We start from the raw sequence: 23,192 nt of genomic DNA, 5'->3' as shown, positions 1-23,192 counted from the left end.
GAAATTGCCCCTTTTAGTGGCTTGATTGCCCTTTTTCATGATTTAATTGTGTAACAGTGTATACATTTGGTGGCATATTACAATTAAATTCTGTAAAATGTACACCTTTGGCAGCATATTTTGATTTAAATGATTTTTTTACATAGCAAACTAAAACACATCCCATGTACTTCAGTTTGCCACATAACAAATTACAGCTATAATCCTCATGTGTACAAGGGCCCTATACAGAGAAGGTGGCGGGCATGGCACACGGAGTGCTGGAAGCCCAGGTGTGCTCAGGGAAACTCAGACTTGGTGGGCTTCCAGTGCCTTGTGGACCATGCCTGCCACCTTCTTTGGCTGCCAGCATACCTAGCCACTAGGGCTGTGCAAGGCTTCAGACAGAGCTTCAGATCCGGAGAAGCTTCGGATGCTTCGGGGTCCGAAGCAGCACATCCGGGCCAAAGCGTTGGCCTTGTTAGGCTTCCCAAAGCAGTTCGGAGCCGCCTCTGAGATCCGGCCATAGGGTATAATGGGGAAACAATAAAATACCTATAACTTTGTTGTTTTTTGTCTGATTTGGATGAAATTTTCAGGGGTGGTAGACTTTGCAGAGAGGATAAAGCTTGCCAAGTTTCAAGAAGATTGGTGCAGGGGTTTGGGGGGAACAGCACCCCCAAATTTGTGAAAGCAAAACTAATGTCACATCTAGGCATTACAACATAGCGGGGTGAAAACTGTAGGAGTGGTAACCTATGCTGAGACTACAATGCCTGCCAAGTTTCAAGAAGATCGGTGCAGGGGTTTGGGGGAAACTGTACCCCAAATTCTTGAAAGCAAAACTCCTGTCACGTCTGTGTGTTACAACACAGGGGGGTCAAAACTGCAGGGATGGTAGCTCTTACTGAGGCCACAAAGCCTGCCAAGTTTCAAGAAGATCAGTGCAGGGGTTTGGGGGGAACTGCACCTCAAGCTGCGGACAAGCAAAACTCATGCCATGGGTGCTTGTGGGACTGTCTGTCTTGGGGCCAGCAGGGGAGACACTACTGCAGGCCTGGCTGCTAAGCTGCTGTGTTACCAGTTACCAATCAATCAATCATAATTCACTCAGGGACCAGGGACTCAGGGACCAGCTCAATACACAGGACCTAGCTACTACATAACGACTTAACGAGCATCAATTAGCACCTACAAAACCAGGCTAAGGAGAGGAAAGACTCAATACAGACAATCAACTGCCCCAAGACAGACACAGTCTTGCCACGAGTTTTGTCTGTCAGCAGCCAGGAGTGCAGGGCCCCAGAACCCCCCTGCACCGATCTCCTCCACAGCTGGCAGGCGTCACAGCAGGGGCCACCATCCCTGCAGCTGTCACCCCGCTGCGCCTTAACACACGCAGTGTCACCCATGGCACGAGTTTTGCTTGTCTGCAGCTTGGGGTGCAGTTCCCCCCAAACCCCTGCACCTATCTCCTTGAAACTTGGCAGGCTTTGTGGCCTCAGTAGGAGCTACCACCCCTGCAGTTTTGACTGCCCCCCCCTCCCCATGTTGTAACACACACCCATGACAGGAGTGTTTGGCTTTCAAGAATTTGGGGTACAGTTCCAACCAAACCCCTGCACTGATCATCTTGAAACATGCAGGGTTCATGCTGTCAGCAGAAGCTACCATCCCTGCAAGTTTCATCCAAATCGGACAAAAAACAACAAAGTTATAGATATTTCATTGATTCCCCATTATACCCTATGGCCGGATCTCCAAGGTGGCTCCGAAGCTTCGGCTGGATCAAGGCGGAAACCTGGTCTGGAGCTCTGGATCAGATCACGGCCATCCAAAACAGCCAGATCCAAAGCCAGATCAGATCGCTACTAGCCACCCTCCTGTGGCCTTCCCAGGGCAGCCACCCTGTTCCCGGGCAGTCCCAGGTGGCAGGGATGGTGCACAGGGTGCTGAAAGCCCACCAATCCCAAGTTCTCCCGAGTACGCCCGGGCTTCCAGCACCCCATGCACTATTGGATCCAGCGGGTGCTGCCTGTGAGCTGGGGCTGCACCCTGCCCGGGCAGCCCCAGGGGATGCTGCTGCTGCAGCAGGAAGCACCGGGTCCCCCACAGCTCACGCATGCAGGCTGGACTGAGGAAAAAAATAAAAAAGCAGCAAGGGCCTGATCTTATTTTTTCCTCTCCCAGAGCCTGCCTGCAGGAAATAAGATGCCAGTGGGTCATACAGCCCCTGAGCTGCAGGGAGCCCCAGTGCTTCCCTCTGTGGCATCAGTGCTCCCCAGGACCACCTGGGTTGGGTGCCAGCGGGCAGGTACCACCTGGGGGTGCTGCCACCATGGAGGGAAGCACTAGGGTCCCCTGCAGCTCAGGACCCTCTGGCAGCTTGCCCCCCGGCTGTAGGAGACGTAGGCAGGCTCTAGGGAAAAAAAAAAAAGGATTGGGCCCCTCACTGCTTTTTTTTTTTTCCACTTTGCTGGAGCCTGCTTGCTTTGTGGTGGAGGAGTAGGGGGTGCGAGCAGATGGGAGTGTGAGCTGATGGGACCATCACTTCTGTCAGAGTGATGAAAGTCCCTAAATTGAAACAGTAGGTTTTTGACTGACACAATTAAAAACCCACCAATTAAAAACCCACCACTTCAATTTAGGGCGAACTAAATCCCCAGCACGTGTACAAGTGGCCTTTCAGTGTATGTTAGTCTTGTGCAGGAATACATTAATGTACAGAACACTGGAGGTGTTTCCACACCTACAGATCACAGAAATAATCCAGCTGGTCTAGGCTCCAGTCTTAGGCAGTCAAGTCAAGTCAAATCAGTCCCGAGGCCACTGCAACCATTGGGGCACCTTAGATGCTGTAACAACCCTCCTCTACTCTGCCCTGTGTTTGTCTAGCTTTGCACACTCTGTCACTTGAAGCCCTGCCCAGTCTTGGACAATGGTCAGTGCCAATTACTTCAAAGGAGAGTATAAAAAAACCGTACACCAGGAAATAATGAACAATCTACTCAGAGAGGGAAGTTTCTTCCTAATCCTCCCATTGGTTAGAGATTGGTTTATGCCCTGAAGATCTCTCCCAAATGTTGATTTAACTATATGTTATGCCTTTAACCCTAGCTCTCATTAATGTGGATTTTCTCATTACTGTGTTGAATTCTTTTAGGCTCCTGGCTTTAATGATACCCTTTGGCAAGGAGTCCCACCAGCTAATTATGCAGTGTCTTTAATGGAATGTAGTTAACTGATGGAACTCATTGTTTCAAGATGTTGTGGAGGCTGATTACTTAACCAGGTCCAAAGGAGGATTTAGACAAGTTCATAAGTAGGTATTAAACACTGTAGTAGGGCAGCAACCTCCAAAGTTGGGTTTCTAAATGCTGGAAGCTGTAAAGGAAGCGAGGTAGGGCAAGATCACTCTGGGTAGGTCCTGAATAAGTATTCTTTCCTTGGCATCCACCCTCAGGTATGATGAGACACAAAATATTTCTGGAACCAGCAGCCTGTAGCCCACAGGCTGGATCTGGCCTATAAAGAGGCTGGATCTAACCCAAGAAGGTCCAGCCTAGCCCAGAGCATCAGGCAGCACACAGCTGCACTGAGCTGCTTGTCCCCACGGAGCAGCCCTGCCAGCTGCTTTCTGTGCCCATGCTTACCTTCACTGCAAAGGGAAGGTATCAGCAGGAAGAGTAAATGCTTGAACTCTCCTGGGGATGGGGAGGGGGGGAATTGCAGCCCACAGCAGAGAGCCAGGTCACAGAGGGCCTGGGGTGGCAAAATGTTGCTGATCCCTGGAATATTGGGGTAGATAGGCCTGTAGCCTGGCCCAAAATGGCACTGCTTTCCTTTTTTGGCTAGTTTATATTTGCTGCCTTGTATTTTATGGCTGGTGTTGCTTGTTGTGACATGTTATACCTGCTGTGACTAATGATTCACACATGGACAGCATTGATTGTGCTGTGACAATGACAAAACAAGGTTAATGAGATGGCCAACAGTTGTCAAAGCCCGTTTTTAATGGTTGGTTGACACAATACTTAAAAACACCTGCAGCTTTCCCACATTACAGTTTAAAATGTTAGTAACATTTTTTTTCATGTATAGCGACTATGTAGATCAGGTAAAAGAGGTTTTGACTATTGCTATATAGCTGAATTGAAGTTGGATCTTACCTAGTTCGGCAAGAATAGATTATAACAAACTATTAAATTTAGGTGCTGTATTCTGGCTGTGTAGGACGGCCCTAATGTAGTAAATTATAACATTATGGCTCTAAGGGTGAGATTATACATTTACAATTAGACCATGTTAATAGCACTTAAAACTTGAATGATGACACATTAAGGCTCATTAACAAGTACTAAGTGCCCTTTCTAAATGCTGGAAGCTGTAAAAGAAGAGAGGTAGGGCCTTTGGGCATCTTAAAATTACACCACTTGGGACAAGGATTAGCTGTCTGTGTTATGTAGGTTGAATTAAGTTAACCAGGGAAGAGGGAGGGGGTAGAAGGGGTGCTGCTGACTTGATGCCCCCTCTAAATTGCACCCCCTGCCCCCCAAATCATTCCCCTGCTACCCTAATCTTTCCCTCTGCCCCACATCAACCCCTCCACCTGTGGATCACTGCCTTGCTTCCATAATCAGCCTGAGAGTGGTGGAGGTGCTGGTGGGAGGGTCCTCTCTCCCTGCCTGCTCCTGGGGTTCCTACAGATCATGCTACCCCTGTGCACCCAGATCCAGTTCCTGCACCTGAAAGTGGGGGGGCAGGGAAAAGGGGTAAAAAGGAGGCAGGAAACTTCCAGACATCCCCAGGCCCTGGTGGGGGCTGCATCCAGATGCATGAGGTCAGCATGCACTAGAGAGAACCCAGGAGCAGTCAGGGGGAACCCACCCTCCATTGCTGCCTCCATGACTGCTGCTGGGCTGATTGGAGTAGCAGGGCAGCGATCTGTGTGTGAAAGGGCCAAACAAGGGTGGGGGATGATCCCCCCAGGGCCTGACTGGGGGCATCTGGGAAATCTGGGGGATGAAGGGGGTTATCCAAGCAGTATGGGAGGAGGCCCTTCCTTCCCTCCTCTCTGGCCTATACTGTGGCAGCGAGCAGGGCAGGCATGGAGTAGACTTGAAGTCCTCAGCCATGCCCCTGTGTGCCAGCCCTCTGGCAGCAGGTCTGAGCAGTGCCCATTAGAGAGGTTATTAACCCTGAATGTGTGACTGATCAGCTCACTAGTTAATGTTCACACGGACCAACGTTCTTTAGACTTAGCGCCTGCTGACTCTAACGTGCAATCTCACTATAGTTCTTATTTATTCAAAGGACTCTTTGCCCTACTCTGGCAGTGTATTATTCCCACAGTGGTGTGAGGCTTTAGTGTAAAGGAGAATTGAGCCCGTGGCGTATTTCCCAGTTTTAAGTAAACTCTTGATTAGCCATAACAATATTATTAGTCTTCCTTTTGTGGTTAAAAAGAACAATGAAGAAACTCAAAGGAAAACTTGTTTGAGTCTATCACATTGATTCAGAGACGCATGCTATTCTCAGCTGGCTCTTACTCATATTTTTCTCCAAGTATCTTTTTTCCTTTACACCTTTTCCAATTCTGTCCTTGCCAAATAAGAATCCTTAGTTATAACTGGTGCAACATATGTTCTAACACAAAGCATTGCCAAAATTCTATTTTTTTAATTTAAATTTCAGTGATTTTTAGTATAATTGTACCAGAAACTTGCAGTTGTTATTCTACTGAAAGAATAGCTCTAAAAGCCAGATACTGATCCAGATTTATGGCTATGACAAAAAGACCTGAAGGTCCAAGACAGCTACTGTGAGCTCTCCTGACGTAGTCCAACTGTCCCCTAGCCCACTCCCCTTGCATGAATTAGAAAAATCCCAAGGGCTGCTCTAAGTCTTGCTTTCCTGCCAGTACCTTAGATGAGTTATTGTACCAACAAGAGACTGACAGGGAACGTGGAAGTTTCAGTCATGTTTCTACTCTGGCCACAAGGCTCAGGGTGTTCATGAGAGTTAGACAGTTTTACATTGTGAAGGTTATTCTCTTTACAAGTTATAAGTGCTTAGGTGAATTTATGGGCCTAAGTATATCTGTTCAGGTTGGGAAAGTTTTATCTTCAAATATGGTGTCATTATTATGTTTTCCTTCATTTCAGTGACCTGGCTGCTGCTGAGTGAAATTTTCCCTGGTGGAATCAGAGGACGGGCCATTGCTTTGACCTCTAGCATGAACTGGGGTATAAATCTCCTTATCTCCTTGACATTTTTGACTGTAACTGGTAAGAATGCTTTGTTTCTTCCCAAGTCCATATTCCAAATACTAGGCATAATACACTTTTCCTATCTGAAGAAGATTAATCATCACTTAAAATTTAGAAATAAAATACAGGGGCCAAATTAATTGGTGCGTCTACAAATATTGGTTTGTTGGTATCACTTACACCTTTTTCCATATCCTCACCATGTATGACAGACTAGCGTAGACTTCCTCTACAGCCTTATATTCACAGATCTGTAAATAGGTCTAAATATGCCTGACGTAGTATAGTGGGTTTAAGAGTAAAAGACTCGCCTACCATTTTACACATCACTTTTGGATTTATTCATAGGTATCTAACTCTAATTTCAAGACATCACTTGACTAATCAGCTATAGAAAATAACCTAACATTCAGTCCTGCTTTGCTCTAAACTAGAGCTGGCTAATATTTTTTCTAACACTTTTTCATCAGTTACATGGCCACTTTACTAGCTTAAATGAATTTAGCCTGGATTTTGCATCTAAGTAATTGCAAACAAAATTTAGCCCTCACTCTTCTATTACAAGACTCGGATACATATTTTGCTAAAGCCAATGAAGTTTACATATTTGACCATAGAGTACACCTCAGAGCATCTACCTTCACTTTCAGTCCTTGACACAAATTATTGCATGTCAGGAAATTCCATTCCCTACATGTCTGTGAAAGATAACAAAAGGCATGTCTCCCTGTGTCACTGATCCCATGTATTTTCCATTGTTCCAAGCATATTTGAAAAAAATTGATTATCCTTGCCTGAAACTAAAATGTGTTAACTCCTTGATCCATTTCTGGCACATGCTTCACTGTTGACAATGGAAATGCTGGAAACTGCCAGCATGAAAGGATTAACTGGAGGCAGTTGGAATTTACTGAAATATGCTATTTTGGCTTCATGAAATTTGCACAACAAAAACAGATACTCGTTTAATTTCAAGAAGCCTGAGACATTTCTGGCCTGCAATGTAGTAGAAACAACGACTATGAAAAAGTTTGTAGGTGTTGCAACAAAAAATCAAGGAAGTAGAACTTGACTAAACTGAAGTTGTAGACCTACAGGTTTCCAGCCCAAGGCACAATTAAATATTTGTCTTTCCTTTCCAGTAACAGTTAGTTAAAACAAGGGGGTGCAGATTGTATGGTGCCCAACTTTCCAGCCACACGAGCTAGACGAGTGATGTGGGGTTGGTCTGTGGGCTAGTTCCTGCTCAGAGTCAGCTCTTGGAGGGGTGCAAGCCTATACACTGGCCTGATCATGTATGCCAGATCCAGCCATGCACTGGCCTGACCCTGCGCACCCTGATTTGGCCATGTGCTGGCCTGGCCCCCTGTGCTAGATGTGGCTGTGCACTAACCCTGAGCTCCCAGATCCAGCTGCAGAGCAACCCGACACATGAGGGCAGGGCCATGTTATTGAGCCTGCAGGGCTTCCCACAGATTGGGAAATTTGGCAGCAGGGGAGCAGCAATAACACTGCCACTGCTTCCCCCACCGGCATCAGATTTACGGGCCAATGGAGAGCCCTCTGAGCTGGATGACATGGCTCTGTGAGCTGGATCTGGTCCACAGGCTGGAGGTTGAGTGCCACTGGTGTAAAGTATTACTTCAAGGTGGCTGAGCAGGTGAGTTAGGGTTTTTAAGACCTCACTGGCTAAGATACAAATAGCTTGTAACACCAAAAAATACTCTTTTTTTTTTTTTTTCTTTTTCTTCTTCAGACCTTATTGGCTTGCCATGGGTGTGCTTCATTTACACAGTAATGAGTCTAGCATCCTTGGCTTTTGTCATCATGTTTATACCAGAGACAAAGGGGTGCTCTTTAGAACAAATATCCATGGAGCTAGCCAAACAGTAAGTATGCAAGATTGTTTACCTTCCCCTATCTGCTACCAATAGAAAATCAACTTTTTTAATGCCACAGATCAACAGGGCACCACATGGGTTTTCTTGGAGTATCAGACTCATAAAGGGCCTGATCCTGCACATACTGAATGCAATGGCAAAGTACACATAACCCTTCCATGGTGAGGATTGGGCCCCAGAAGAGGAGACAGTGCCTTCCTTTATCAACCTCATCACTTCAGTTGTTTTACACTGAAGTATGGCCTGGTGAATCTGAATATGATGGAAGTGGAGACCTGAAAGCTTCCAAGGTTTGGTTGAGCTTTAATAAGGTTCTTTTAGATTGGGATTTGAACATGCTTATCTCAGTCTCTCAGGTCTGCAGAAGTTGTTTGGGAATCTCAAAAAATGTTGCTTCCAGAAAGTTTTGTATACACCCTTACCCTGCTTAATAGGGAAGATTTTGGTGTAGAAGCAGTGATGAGGATGATACTACTTTCCTTCGTTCTGCTGGGAATCCTGTGCATGACTGAGGCCCACCTGTTCCCTTTCACACCTCATAAGCAGAGCTGACCCAGTGTGATTTAAGTTTTTTGAAAAAATCTTGCAAATCTCTTGGGGAAACAAAAATGAAACAGTTCATCCACAGTCTTCAAACAGGAGCTTCACTAGTAAAATTATCTATGTCCTATAACAAAACAGCCACTTAATGGTCTGCTGCTATCTCTATGCATGATTCCCTTCTGCATTCTCCTGTTTATTTACTTCCAATTTAAGAAATAAATAAATGGGACTGATATTTATAACTCAGATCTCTCTGGCATGTTCCAAATTTAACTCTTCATCAGCTAATTACCTCATAGAAACCAGCTCCAGAAGTATCCAGCATAACACGTAAGAGGGTAGAGAAGCCAAAGAGAAGTCAGTCGGCCATAATTATTATTATGAGGCCACAGTACAGATACTATTAGGTGACATCCTTTCCTCTATTGAAGTCAACAGGATTTTTGCTACTTACTTGTGTAGAGCAAGGATGTCACCCATAGGGTCAGATCCTCCCCTATCTATTAGATGCCCAAGTGACTTGGGTGCCTAAGTGTGACTTCATTGCATCCTACTTGAGTGTCTGGAAAATGGTTAATAAAAATGTGGGTGTATCTGCTGCATAGGATACAAGCAGGTAAAAAAAAACAAAAACAAGCAGGTGTATTAATGGATTTTCAGGGATTTGAGGAGGATGGAGAAGCACTGTACTTCAGCACCTAACAGGTGAAGTAGAATGTGGCCTGTATACTTTTGGGTAGTCAGCAAATCACCGCCTAAATTTAAGTTGATTATTTCCATCACTATTTCTGTTGCAACAATGTTCACTGTCATTAGGTGCTGTCTATGTAAAGCACAATTGATAATAGGATAAATTGGCTGGAAAGTGAGGTTAGAATCATTCAGATTTGAAGATAGTCACCTATGTTTGACCATGAGGGTAATTAATCTCTTTACAACTAAGGGTTGTGGTAGATTCTCCATTACTTGGAGTTTTAAAATCAAGGCTGGATACCTTTCTAAAAGAGATTTTCTTGTTCAACCACATTTTATTAGTTCTCGTAAGTGTTCTTTCTTTGCACAGTAGGAAAGAATAATTCCTTCCATTTCAAGAATCCCTAGATGAAATCCTGACTAGATGATCACTTTATATATGCTTACAGTGATTTCTGGCCTAAAATCTAGGAACTCCTTAAGAATCCAACAGCGATTGCTGTCTACCTGTCTTTGAAATACAGATTCATTGAACAAATCTATAGGCTCACTTTCTTTTGCTCTTCCTTTTCTGCTCCATCCCTAAAGAAACTGCAGCAGAAATAACCAGTGAGGATTTGTTTCATACATTAGAGTGTTTTCTGGTGCCATATAAAACTAGTTTAAATAAAGAAATTAAGCAAAATCTGCCATCTAGTGGAGAAACACATTCTACAGCAATTCATAGGAGACGCTTGGAAACACAGGGTACTTTTACATGTGCTTCAGGGATGGAGGGGGCAGTACTTTAATTAGAGCAGTTCTAAGAGTTGTCTTGTGTATCAATGTCTCCACACGCCAAAATGGCGGCAGGGGTGCTTGAACTAAAGCTTGTTAGACAACCTTTAGTTCAAGTGCCCCTGCCACCATTTTTAAACATGGGGACACTAATACACAAGATGCAAGAGGCTGCTGGAGTGCAATAATTGCCATGCTCCAGCAGATCTGATTGAGTCTGCTCCAATGCACTGTAATTCCAGCGCATCAGAGCAGCCTCTGTGCTTGTGTATAGGCACCCATAGCTTCTAAAAGCAGAAGGAGGAAACAAGAGTAGGAAACAATGCCTGAGACTGTGTTCGGATTCTAAATGTACTTCCATGTGGATGACAGACACACAAATGAAAATAATGATTTGCTGGTAGAATGTTGTTTTTTCTTTATACATTCTGAGGAAACCCCTCTGAGCCTCATATCAAATACTTTCCTTCAGTATCCAACATCCAACCTAATTAATAAGTATGGGGTAGTGTCTTTTACCTTTGCTTCCTTTGCATTAAGCATAGCACACATCAGTCATTCTACAGCACCCATATTAAGGGAGAACCACAACTTTCCTTGTGTTCTCGGTCCTGGGAAAAGATAGTAATGTGTAATTGTCATCCTCTTCACGTAGAGAACAGAACTACTGAAAGTTGCTGTGCAGTTATGATACCTATATATACAGATGGCAGGGTAGATATGTGCCTTAATAGACTATCTAAATAAGTCATATAGAGAGAGCACAAGCTTTCATGAACCCAAGTTCACTTCATTAGGTGCTATGAAAGGGCACCAATATATATAAGCAGCACTCAAGTTTAGATTCAACAGAAGCTTTGTTCCTTTTATTACTGTAAATTTACTGTAATTACTCATATCCAAGATGAAGTTTCTTGTCCTTGTTGAACATGGGGAAAAGCCACTCATCCTGGATTTGAGTACAAGGTGAGGGGGCCAGGAGACTGCTGTGGTTCTGACTGGCCCTGAGCCTGTCAGGGCTGGAAGCAGAGCTGCAGCAGTCCCCTGCCACCTTTGCTCCCACAGTCTCTGACCCCTGGTGCCTGTTCCTCTGCCTCCCCCCTCCCTCCACTGCTTACCATCTGTTGTAGCTCCAGCCCCATTCAGGCTTGAGACACAGAGTGTATGGTAGCTCTGGCAGTGGCCTGGCCACACAACAGTGGTGGCAGTGGCAACAGCTTCAGCACCCCAGGGCTAGCTAGAGCTGTCACTGCTCTAACTGCTGCTGCATGACCCAGCCAGGGCCAGAGCTAACACATACTCTGTGCCCTATACCAGAGTGGGGCTAGAGCCATGACTGAGGGTAAGTGATGGGGTAGAGGCAGAGACTGTGGGGAGCTGGCAGGGAAACAGGTACCAGGGGCATAGGCACTGTGCGGGGAGCAGGAGATACAGATGGCAAGGGGGATAAGTGGTGGAGCTGCAAGGGGCAGGAGTCAGGGTGCCTGCCCCCTCCATCAGCTGTTACCCCTGCCACAGTTTTCTCTGCTGTAGCAGCACAGGGGCACAAATTTAAGATGACCCTCCATATAATTACCCTCTATATAATTAGATTCCATGCATAGAAATTAATAACAATTTTTCCATATATAAAATCTAATTACTGGGGGGGGGGGGGAGTCATCTTAAATACCAAGTCATCTTTGATTTGGGTAAATATGGTATTTGTCAAAGAGATTTATCCAGCAAATCCTTGCCGTGGCTGCTGGTTTGTTATTTGACAAGCTGCAATCAGAATTTATTCTACATCACTGACCTGCCCCCAGATGAGGAAATATTTTAAGGGCAAACACTTTCCTTGTTTTATTAAATGCTAAATGCTTGTTTTCTTTCAGGAAGTATGCGAAGAATACCACTTGCTGGATCAGCCAACGAAGAGAGAAATTAGCACCAATAGAGCTTCCCAAGAGAGAACACTGTGAGCAGTTCTACTAGACTTCAGAAGGATGTTCATCCAAGGGCAACCTATGTGGCCTTCTCAAGAGAACTAATACCCCAAAATATTCATGAATGCTATTATGTGAGAAACCTTAGTATCTTATATACACAAACTAGTCTCTATTCCATTTCAAAGTAGTTTTTCCTTCAGTGACAATATAATTCTAAAATTTAAGATTTTTGTAGTTTACAATTCATTAGAATCCTAGATTTACCCTACTTTGTGCCAGCATCTTTCACCTCCTCTGAACTTACCAACCCCTTAGATGTGGAAGGTGAATGAGTGCTGAAATACTATGAACAATTCTGATCAGCCGTCTTCAACCAAGATGAATTCAAACCAGAACTGATACAGAGGAGGACTATGAGAACTAGCACAGAAATGGAGAGTCTATGTTACAAGAGGAAAGTAAAAGAGTTCTTCTACTTTAGCCTAGCAAAACAATTGTGAAAATTTAAGGGTGCATGCACTAGGAAGGGAGGAGAACTATGTGAGCTAACAGACAACATTGGGCACAAGAACAAGTGGATGGATATAAAGTGGACCGTGAATAAATTCAAGTTGAAAGTTAGAGCAGTGATGTTCTGGAACAGGCTTCCAATAGGAGAAGCCTGAGGTAAGATATAGAACTAGTTTTACAGGGGAGCTTGAGTACTTCAAGGAAGTCCTCGAGGGCAACTTGAAAAAATGAAACATTGACATCAGCTCGTGGGAGACTATTGCCCAGGACCTCCCCAGGAGGAAGAGTGTTGGAAGAGTGTTCCTCCCCAGGAGGAAGAGTGTTGGAAGAGTGTTGGACTTCGAAACCTTACAATGACAACAGGAGATGGAAAAGCAGGAGTGGCAGATATAGAGTGTCATGGACCAAATCAAGAATCTGGAGCCACCTGTCTCTCATGGAAACACATAGATGAGTTGCAGCAGTCTGTCAATCCTGAATCGGTCTCATCAGCCATCTTTAGACCCACACGTAAAACAATCATATGGAAGACAGTCATCCTTGACTGCAAGGGATTGCTGAAGTATATGATATAGTTGTCTGGAACAGTAGGAGACTGATCTTGGTGACCCAGTAAGTCTCTTCCTGTACTATGTTTTTATTAAATGAAGCAACAAAAACTTTTGAGACAGAGGCATCTAAATGCATGACCAGCTCCTTGAACTGGTGTAGGCCCTAAAAGAGACAAAGAGAGAGAGGTTTTACTTCCCAAATCATACAAATCAAGATAAAAACAATTAGAGTTGACTCTGAGATTAGTTTTCATGTCCTAATGCAGCCTTGGGAGTATAAAGGAAGAGTTTGTGTGGCACAATTAATAGATGGTAACATTATTATTTGCATACCTACATGCTGTAAATCTAAATCATTGCTGTTCTGGAAATATTGTGTCAAACTTGGAGTGGATTCCTCTGAGTCATTCTCTGCTTATTCCAAAGTCCTGGTCAGGAACACAACTGCACTCTTTCAAACAATTATTATGTACCACATGTTAGGCATTAGCTAGCTCATAGTTGTTTCTCAGTGAGCAATAAGCTTGATTACTAAAGGCAATCATTGATCCTCTGGATCATGGTGTACACACAAAATAAAAGCAATAAGAATTGAAGCTACAGTGCTGAACCACTGGATTTGGAAGACTACCGTAGCAATTGGCTGATAGAGGAGGTCTTGGAGAAAACAAATTAATAAAACACAAATTGTCATGATCCAAACCATTGTATACGCTGAGTAGGACCTCCAAGCAGTAATTCATGGAAACCATAACCAACTAGTTGCATTCCTCATGTCAAACTGTAGCCATGCAAAGCAGGAGGTAACAAAGGTTATCATATCTCCACTTCCTATGTGGCTTAGTTGGAAATTTTTCTGATCTCTTTGCTTAGAAGGCTGATAATGCTCTGGTAGAGTGAAGTCTTTCAAGTTTCAGGTTTTTCCATCAAGGGTTCAGAGGACCATTTATTAGCACAATATATGCCCAATCAAAGCCTATAGAGAAGCTAGAGAAGAGTCAGGAACAAACTTATTAATAACAGTAATTAGGAATTTAGCTACCTCAGAATGTGAGCCTACTGTTAAGAGCTCCATTATATCCTTCCTGCTATGGAGATCTGCAACCTAGATCCTGGGAGAGTTGACCAAGTCCTATCCAACCCTTCCTGTAAAGAGGAGATAATAGTCAGAGCCTGTTCTGCCAATGCAAGAACAATACACATACCATATTTTCTAGAGTTTACCTTGTTTTAAATTATATATGCCATGGTGCTGCTATCGTAGGTGACAATTCTAGAGACTGGTAGATGTCACAGTTGGCTAGGGTTTATTTAATTCAAGCATTGCCGCTCAAATATAATATTATCACAGGCATCACAACTCAATGTTAATTTCAGGATGTACATGGTGTTACAAAGTGCTAACCAGGACATTATTTTCCCATTCTGTGAAGAGGTTAAAAATGAAAATGAAATGTTTCTATTCTGCTCTGGGATAAAACTGAGATCTTTCAATATTTTTCATGAAAAACGAGAGTGGAAGAGACAGCCCAAAATAGTCAGGTGGTTTGGAGAGACAAGGATCCTTGTGGTGATATCTTTTATTGGACCAACTGCATAGTTGTGATAAAGTTAGACAAAATTTCAAATGCAGTGTATTCTCCATCAGCTTGGGATCCTCACCTGAGATAGGGGACACCCAGGTTCAAGTTCCTAGTCAGAGTTCAACAAGGCAGGGTCTCTCACACCCCAGCTGAGAACCTATGTGGCCAACCCAGGGTCTCATTCTGACCCCCACACTTCACCCCAGATGTGAGAAACCTTTGGTAATGAAATCTGATTTAGAACTAGAATATATCTGGGAAAGGCTCACTGGAGGACTTGGCAGTCTCTTGGTTTTCCAGCAAAAACCTCTCTTGTTGGAATTCCTGATCAACTTCAGTAGCAAACAAACAAGCATCTAAGGATATGGATAAGGTTTTAGAATCATGATTTTTGAATTCTCGGGGTTAGCCACACTGTGGCCACGTCTACACGAGATGCTGACAGTGCAGGTTGTTACTGCACAGTCATTTAGTACTTGTTTATACAAGTAACTCAGGTTACTGTGTGGTAGTACTGATGAACATCTTTTTTATGATGCTACTGTGCAGTCATCTACTATTACTGCACAGTAGTGTTGCATCGTGGTTTTTGCCACACTATGCTACTGTGCAGCAGTATTGAGTTACTGCGCAGTAACATCTCATGTAGATGTGGCTGGTGATACTCGGCCTCAACGCCTTTTATTTTACCAGTATTGTTAGGTTAAAAATATATTTTTAAAAATACCAATGCCCTGAGTCAGTAGAGGCCAAGCTTTTTGGCTGGCATGCTGCAAATTAACCAAGCATCCTCCCAGCATCAGACCCACTTTGAACCACCATCCCCTGCCCATGGCTGCCCATGGCCCTTGTGACATGCATGCGACGGGATGGCTACCCCTGCCCTAGATTATGGAAACTGACAGAATATTAAAATACATATATAAAATATTATTAAACCTATTTGTTTACTTTTTGTGGTTGCGTCTGGGCAGTTTTGTTTACAGAAAACAAGAGAATCAAATTCACTTCCACAGCCTCAAGCACTTCTGTTGCACACATTGCAGTGCTCTTAAACTTACAGTGAAATTAAAACCAGCAGACATGAAATAGGCTGTTGTTCTTAGAGACTTGCAAAAACTTGTTTCTGAAAAACAAAGTGTGGGACAAATTCAACATGACGCTGCTCTTTTCATATTACTCTATTCTCTGGACATCCATTTATATTTTTGGCACTGATGCTGTACTGAGCTCTAGGCAGACAGACCCGTATGCTCACTACATGATTACACCAGTAGAGGATTATCAGTGCTGTACACCTGACTCAAGGCTAGCTATCTTTCTTCACAAGTCATTCATTTGAAGCCGCCAAACCACCCTGTCAATTTGTCAGCAACTTTCCATTACTAGATGTGTCCAAGGCAAAATTTAGTATTCTTGGTGCAGTTTTTGCAGCAGTCCATAGCAAGAGACCATTAATTTCTTGATTTGTGATACGATGCCTCTTTGCACACATTGTACTGGTTTATTGCCAGCATTATATTACTAAAGGTTTTCTGTAATCACTTTCCATGATCAGGCACTATTTCCTTCTCGGCACTGCACTTTTCTAAATAAATCTTTGAGACTGAATTCAGTGTGTTACATCGCACAAGTGTTTGCACCAAAACATAACTAACGTCTGACTTTGAAAATACCAGGGAACCTGCCTTCCAGCTCCACAGACACTGGGGATATGTAGAAAAAGCAATCCTCCTTCCCCTGAAAGGGCATGTTTGTGCTCCTGCTCTCTCACCTCATCATTCCTATTGACCCAGATATCTTGTGCCAAAAAACAGTCAACAAATAAATCCCACAATTTATTTGAGGTTGGCACAGGAACACAGCCAGCATGAACTTAGCTGCCACTAACTAGCCATATATCTAACAACTCCAAAATGAGATACTTCGGTGGACAATGCTTCCTTGCATTTTCAAAAGCACATTACCACAAGTCCTGTAGACAGAATTGCCATTCCCTGCCCTCTGGAAGTAAGAGGTAGTAGAGACACATACATCTATCACCACCTGTTACAATAGGTATGTCTTTATCTTAACATATATTGTCTTACCACACAGGAAAGAGATCTGGGCGTCATTGTGGACACTTTAGTAAAACATACCGGCTCAGTGTTCAGCAGAGCCACAAAGGCAACCAAAATGTTAGGAATTAAGAACAGAATTGTAAACAAAACAGAAAATATCATTATGCCCATCTCATGGTGTGGCCACACCTTGAATACTGCACTCAGGTTTGGTCCACACCTCAGCTAGGGTATAGAAATAGAGAAGGGCAACAAGAATGAGTAGCGGTATAGAGAAGCTTCCATATAAGGCTAAGCCCATTAAGTTTAGAAGAGAGGTGCTTCATGGGGGACATGATAAGGGTTTACAAAATACTAAATGGCAAAGAGCAAGAAACAAGAATTTACTTACCGTCTGTCACAATGAAAAAAAAATAGGAAGTTACACAATTAAGCTAGTAGGAAGCAAGTTTAAAATTTACAAAAGGCAGTTCTTTTTCACGCAGCATGCATTTGAAGTGCACAACTCACTGCCACAAGATGGGTTGGAAGCTGACAGTTTAACCTGATTCAAAAAGGGATTGTATAAATTCTTGGAGGAAAAGTGCATCGGTAGCGATTGAATATGGGAGTTAGGGATATAAGCCTCTGCATTATGACTTCCTAGACCTTATATACTGGAGGCTGCAAGCAAGAGGAACAGGAAAGAAACCCTGGTCAAACCCAGTTCACTCTCCTTTTCAGCATCCATTCTCTGCTATTGTGTGACACAGGATAGTGGGTAAGGACTTGTGACTTGACCCAGGAAATGGCAGATCTTGTTCTTATATCTCAGTTCATTATTTTTAATTTTAACTAACATCCTTCCCATCTCTTCTTCCAGATATTTATTAAAGATCATAAACCAGAGATGTCAAACTCATCAGTCCCCATGGGTTGAATGAGGGTCTCAGGCCTGATCTACTGGCTAGATGGGAAGGGCTAGTCCGGTGGGGTGCTACATGCAGCATGCTCCTGGGTGGACCCCTGTACTGTAGGCAGCATGCACTAGCCCAACTCTGAGATTTGGGCTGACTGCAGCATGCAGGCTAGACGTGGTGCCACGGACATGGTTCACAACACAGGACTGGTGCAGGATGTGCACAGCCTGAGGCACAGGCCAGACAGTTCTGTGCACTGACTCTGGCATGACCCAATCTGGACCAGCCACAGAGCCAGTGCCACAGAGTTGGTGTGGCATGGGTGCTGCTTTCAGCTTGCACCTCAGTTCAATCCTCTGTGCTGCAAGCAGCACCTGTGGCACTGCGTCCAGCCTGAGCACCAGACTGGCTTCATACACAGGGTCAGTCCAAGACTCAGGCTGCATCCAGCCTGTCAGTTGTATGTTTGAAAACCCTGTTTTAAACACCAAACATACTGTAATCAATTTAACATGGATCACTGAAGCACTCAACAGGTTGTCTTCCCCATTTTGATATGCCATTACTGTTCATCTACATTCCAAGTGCCAGTGCTAACTTCTAAGCTCTAGGACTGGGACACACAATACTTTCATGTTAGTATATTTTACATTTGTTTTTAAATCAAATGTAAAATTGCACCACTGTCTGTAATGGAGGGTTTTGACCAGTTACCTCAAGGTAGCTACATGCAAGAAACACTATTGCAGCACCTCAACACTAGATGGCTGGACAACAGGATGGCCTCTTTTCCTTGGGCAATACTATCCCTCAGATAAACTACAACCCTACACCTCCATCAGCGTAACTTACAGAAGCATACTTTACCCCTGAGTTTTCAGAGGGTAAATTCTGTGCCAGTTTCAAGTTATAGTGGTGGAGAAGTACATCATATGCTTGCTTCCTGCTCCCCCCCCCCTTTTTCTTTTTATTTACAGTAACTTGGAAGACAAATCATATTGCTGTAAATGTGTCTTGTGTCCAGGACCAGAAGCATTTTTTGTTTACATTCATTGATATCACCTGCTTCATTACTAATACTCAACTACTACACTACTACTACAGTTGAATATTTTGTAATTTGATCAAAAAGAGAAAGTCTCCTTCCACAGCTATGCTGACCAAACTCTTCAGCAGTTTAGGACCAAAATCATATATTTGCTCTTCACCATCCCAACACCTTCACGTTATAGTTAGATCTAGACAGACAATAACTAACTTTACTCAGCATATTTACTAAATAGTAAGGAAAAGGTCGGAAACAGCATCAATTATACTTAATTTTGATATATCCATAACTTTTCAAAACACTCCCCGTGGTCAAAGTGGGTTAAATATGTTGCTAGAAGATGTCCATCAGCTGTCATCCTATTGGCATGTCAATTTGTATACTTAAGTAGTCCTTTAGCTGTTTCTTAAGCTATGTACTCAGAATTCTTTCCTAATGACATCTCTCCTTTTTCTTGCTTAAGATACATTTTAAAAAAATGCAATACAGATTGCTGTCATTTGGACTGAGTTTAGCTTCTTTCAGTATCAAATGGCATGTGCTTTCTTTCCCGGAACTTAATTTCCATTTTATATATTTGTTTTAACCTTTCTTACTTTTCACACTTAACGCTTCCAGCAAGCAATAATTCATTCTGCCTTTTAACTTCTGTTTTTCTTTTCCTCTACAACTTGTGACTACATGATTCCTGTTTGTATCCATCCCTTTCTCCACCATTTCTAAAAAGACAGTGGTTATTTTCCATTTCTAAAACAGGATTCCACAAATTGTCTCTCAAACAGATAAAACATTCTAAGCCTCAGCTGTAGTTTCCTTTAGGGTACTCCACCCTTCTTTGACAGTTATTGATTCTATGTACAATAGAAGTTCATAATACAATAATAGGATGAGTCTTTAAAGTTATACATCACCTGCAGTACAAATATGCACACAGCATTCAGGTTCTTTAGGTTCAGATAGGGGAAATAGACATGCATATAGTTATACATATTTATTGTCATTTTTAAAAGTAGCATTTTCATTTACTTTATGTATTCACCTGTCCACTGTTCCATATGTGCACATTCGAAGAGAAAATAAGTACTGCCTTGTAAGTCCAAGATTAATATCAATAAAACCACACGCCAGATACAAACTTTGTTACTTGCTGGCAGTTGCTGTCAGGAAAATATAATTATCCAACAGAAATAATATGGAAAAGGACTTTGTTATGCCTTTAGAAGTAGCCTGGGATTAGATCAGTACAGCCACTACATTGCTTCATTCCAGCTCTAAGAATATGGTCTTTCCTGAATAATGAAGGTTTGTCACCAGGAAGAAACTCATGTCATAGCTCCATTTTTTCCATACAGCCCGTGGATAAAAGAGTTGATTTTTCTATTACAGCTTCTCAAGTACATAAAGTTTTCCATTGTCTGCAGAAAAAAAATCATTGTTGCAGGCCATAAGGTTTAGAAGCATCTTCTCTTCAGCAACACAGAAAGAAACAATTCTTAAAATCTGGCATATAATTAAGAAAAACTTAAGGATGAACCAAATTCTGCCATCAGATACATGTACGCGAGTACCAGATATTCCAGTCAAGTCCACTGCATATTATTATACACATATACTACAAAAAGAAACAAAAATATTAGCAACAAGCTATCCTTACATTTGTTCCAAATGAATTAGCAACTATACAATTTTAACTGTAATACGAAAGAGGAAAAGGAACGTAAAAGAACAGGTATGAAGAAAGATATTTTCCAAACTTTTATTTGTGCACATTCATCAAGTGAAAAAAGTTAACTTTTACAGCTTCTTTGGTGCCCAATATTCAGCATACAAAAATGTAAAAGACTATTCACAAATAAAACACAAGCTCAAACTAAAAATGTTTTAAAGGTAGTGCACATCGTGACAGTTTTGCTTATGAAGACACAGAAATTACTGCAAAAATAAATAGAGCGTCTTTTAAAAAGCAGCAATTTCATATCTTGTAAACTTTCATTTTTACAATACAGCACTGTTCAAAATAAAATCCAAACGGGCTGGAGTTTACACTGTGGCCATGAACAAGTGAAAGAGTCTGTATTTCCTCAGCTATTGTTGGTCCAGTTTTCCTTTTAGTCCAATGTGCAGCAGTCTTTAAAGGTGCTTGGTTAGGGAACCTAACCATTAAGTGATGAATTATAAAATCTCTTTCCTGCTTTCAAACACGAACGGATAGATCTGTTCCACAGCACTGGCAACAGCCTTTACATTTGGCCCTGACACACATTAAAAAATAGAGGGAGGAGGGAAAGAGAAAAAAGGTCAGGACACTGGAAATTAAAAACAACAATTTCTCAAAGTTGGCTACCACAATTTTACATTGTATACACAAAGATTATTTTTTCATATACAAAAAAACTTTCTTATGATCATCTTAGTATTTATAGCAACCCTTCCCTCCCTCCCCCAAGCCCCTTAGAGTTTGTAATGATGTTTGAACTAGTAGCTGGTTAGACTAGAAATATATGTATTTCTTAGATTTTTTTCCACACCCTATCCAGAAGGCTTGTGAGGCTTACAATAAAAACAGCCCAAGTCTTCAAATAACCCCTTCAAAACCCAAGGACTCCACCTGTTCCCTCCCCCCATGTTTTAGCTGTCCCTGTTATCCTGTAAGAAATTATATTCCATGCAACATAGCACAAGACAGAGGCATCCTACGTAAATAGCAGAGCTTGATTGGCATTACCTAAACAAACAGGTCAGATGCCTTCTGACTAGTTGCTGCTCTAAAAACCAAAATTCCCCAGAACAAAACATGGCTATCTTAATTTTTCATTGCATCCAGTCACAGGCAACTATTTCTAAATTATAACAGATTTTAACCTAGTTGCGATTTAGACATTAATATTGCAGCCTGAGTTAATGAACATCTCTCCCATCAACCTCAGGTCATAACTTCTAATCCCAGTTATGGTCTTTATTATACTACATGTGGGGGGGGAAAAAACTGAGAAAGATGATCAAAACTTTGGATTCTTCAATTAAACAAGTGTACCTTAAAACTCCTCACCATGAACCTGGTTACCTCATCCCCCACTTTTCCTAAACTATGACCACTTTTAGTTCATTTAAAATAATCTATTTAGCCTGTTAGAAGTATTACTTTCTTCCACAGCTATCGGATGTTATCGTTAAAAAACAAATTATCTGGTAGCATTAGAAAATGAAATCCCACATGCTTATCTTGCTGTTGCTTTAAGTCTGATTTCTCTGGCTAAACTCGTATGAAAGCTAGTTAAATATTCCTAACAAGTCAAATATTTATTCTGACATGAAGTACCTGTTACTGTGATACTGCCTGTTGAAAAAATTTGTAAAGTAGCTCTGAGAGTCTTTATTCTGTAACACACTGCAGGATGAAGCTCTGGTTCATAACTAGAAAACAAAGGATACTGTCAAAACTAATTCTATAACTTCAAGAAAAGAGTTAAGAAAAATAAAAGATGACCGTTCTCTTGAAACCTACAGTACCTAGCATGAGGTCTATTGTTCTTCGTAAATTCTGGCAATCGGATTTCAAAGGGCATGTTGCACACGGCTAGAACATTGACAACTTTAAAATCTGTGAAAATTACCTTGTGGAAAAAAGAGAAAAAGTTAGATACTTGATTCTTCAGGGAGAAAAAAACCTCTAACAGACAATCTGATATTGCTTCAGTTAAAAACCTTGTGGTTTATGCACTCAAAGCATCTGCTAGGACTAGGTAAACTCTTCAGTCATTTGCTGTGCAATACACAATTCCGGAATGGTGTTCTTCTAAAAGTACAAAACTGCCTTTTCGTTTTCACTTAGAACGAAATATTGGAGCTTGCACAGCCTACATTACTATAGTAAATACCAATAAATTATAAATGGGCTAATTGATGTCTTAGAAGCCATTTGAATGACAGAAAAAAGTGTGGTTTGTAGTTACTAGAACCTATTGAGTTGTTTTATACTCTTGTTCATAGAACCTTTTCATTTTATTTTTACCACAGTTCAGAATCTGCACTGTGCAGAAATGAAATGCATCTTTCACTTATCTCCAGCAGGCAGTGCCGAGAACCGCTATTCTACCTTTACTGAACTCAAGCTAAATTTCAAACTTCCGAAAGCTCTTTACCCATAACAATGCTATGCTACAACATGGTAGCCAAAAATTGCCAGTGGACAATGTCCAACTGAAATAATGACATTATGACAGCTTTTTCCTGGTTGTCAGCATAAACAATGTCAATGAAGAAGGAACATGCTCTTCCTCAAGCTTTCCAAAAAACTCTTCTTGGCCTGTGAATAAACCCCATGATTTCTGGTTTGAAAAAAAAAATGTTAAGCAGGAAAGACTCCTTAGAAAAGAAATCTCAACATGGATCTGGACATAGATTCATAGATGCTAGGGTCTGAAGGGACCTCAACAGATCATCAAGAC

The 23,192-nt window shown here is 42.2% G+C and overlaps 2 protein-coding genes across 3 annotated transcripts in view; one reads left to right on the top strand and one right to left on the bottom strand.

Moving 5' to 3' along the window:
* SLC2A12 (solute carrier family 2 member 12) overlaps window positions 1-15,667 on the top strand; it is a 50,817-nt gene extending 35,150 nt beyond the window's left edge. The window contains exons 3-5 of one of the 2 annotated variants that reach the window (XM_025194047.1): window positions 6,144-6,224; window positions 8,005-8,137; window positions 12,037-15,667. In XM_025194047.1, coding sequence (XP_025049832.1) covers window positions 6,144-6,224; window positions 8,005-8,137; window positions 12,037-12,136 — 314 coding nt within the window. In that variant the 3' untranslated portion in view covers window positions 12,137-15,667. Of the gene's footprint in view, window positions 1-6,143; window positions 6,267-8,004; window positions 8,138-12,036 lie in introns of both variants that reach the window. The other variant, XM_006037637.3, reaches the window with a different exon arrangement.
* A 4,048-nt stretch (window positions 15,668-19,715) lies between these two features.
* The window catches only part of TBPL1 (TATA-box binding protein like 1), a 9,028-nt gene continuing 5,551 nt past the window's right edge, over window positions 19,716-23,192 (bottom strand). The window contains exons 4-6 of the mRNA XM_006037635.3: window positions 22,255-22,358; window positions 22,064-22,158; window positions 19,716-20,996 (exon numbers count right to left, since the gene is read on the bottom strand). Coding sequence (XP_006037697.1) covers window positions 20,917-20,996; window positions 22,064-22,158; window positions 22,255-22,358 — 279 coding nt within the window. The 3' untranslated portion in view covers window positions 19,716-20,916. The remainder of the gene's footprint in view (window positions 20,997-22,063; window positions 22,159-22,254; window positions 22,359-23,192) is intronic.

This window comes from Alligator sinensis, unplaced genomic scaffold, assembly GCF_000455745.1.
Source record: "Alligator sinensis unplaced genomic scaffold, ASM45574v1 scaffold1172_1, whole genome shotgun sequence".
NCBI lineage: Eukaryota > Metazoa > Chordata > Crocodylia > Alligatoridae > Alligator > Alligator sinensis.
This window is presented reverse-complemented; position numbering and strand designations above follow the sequence as displayed.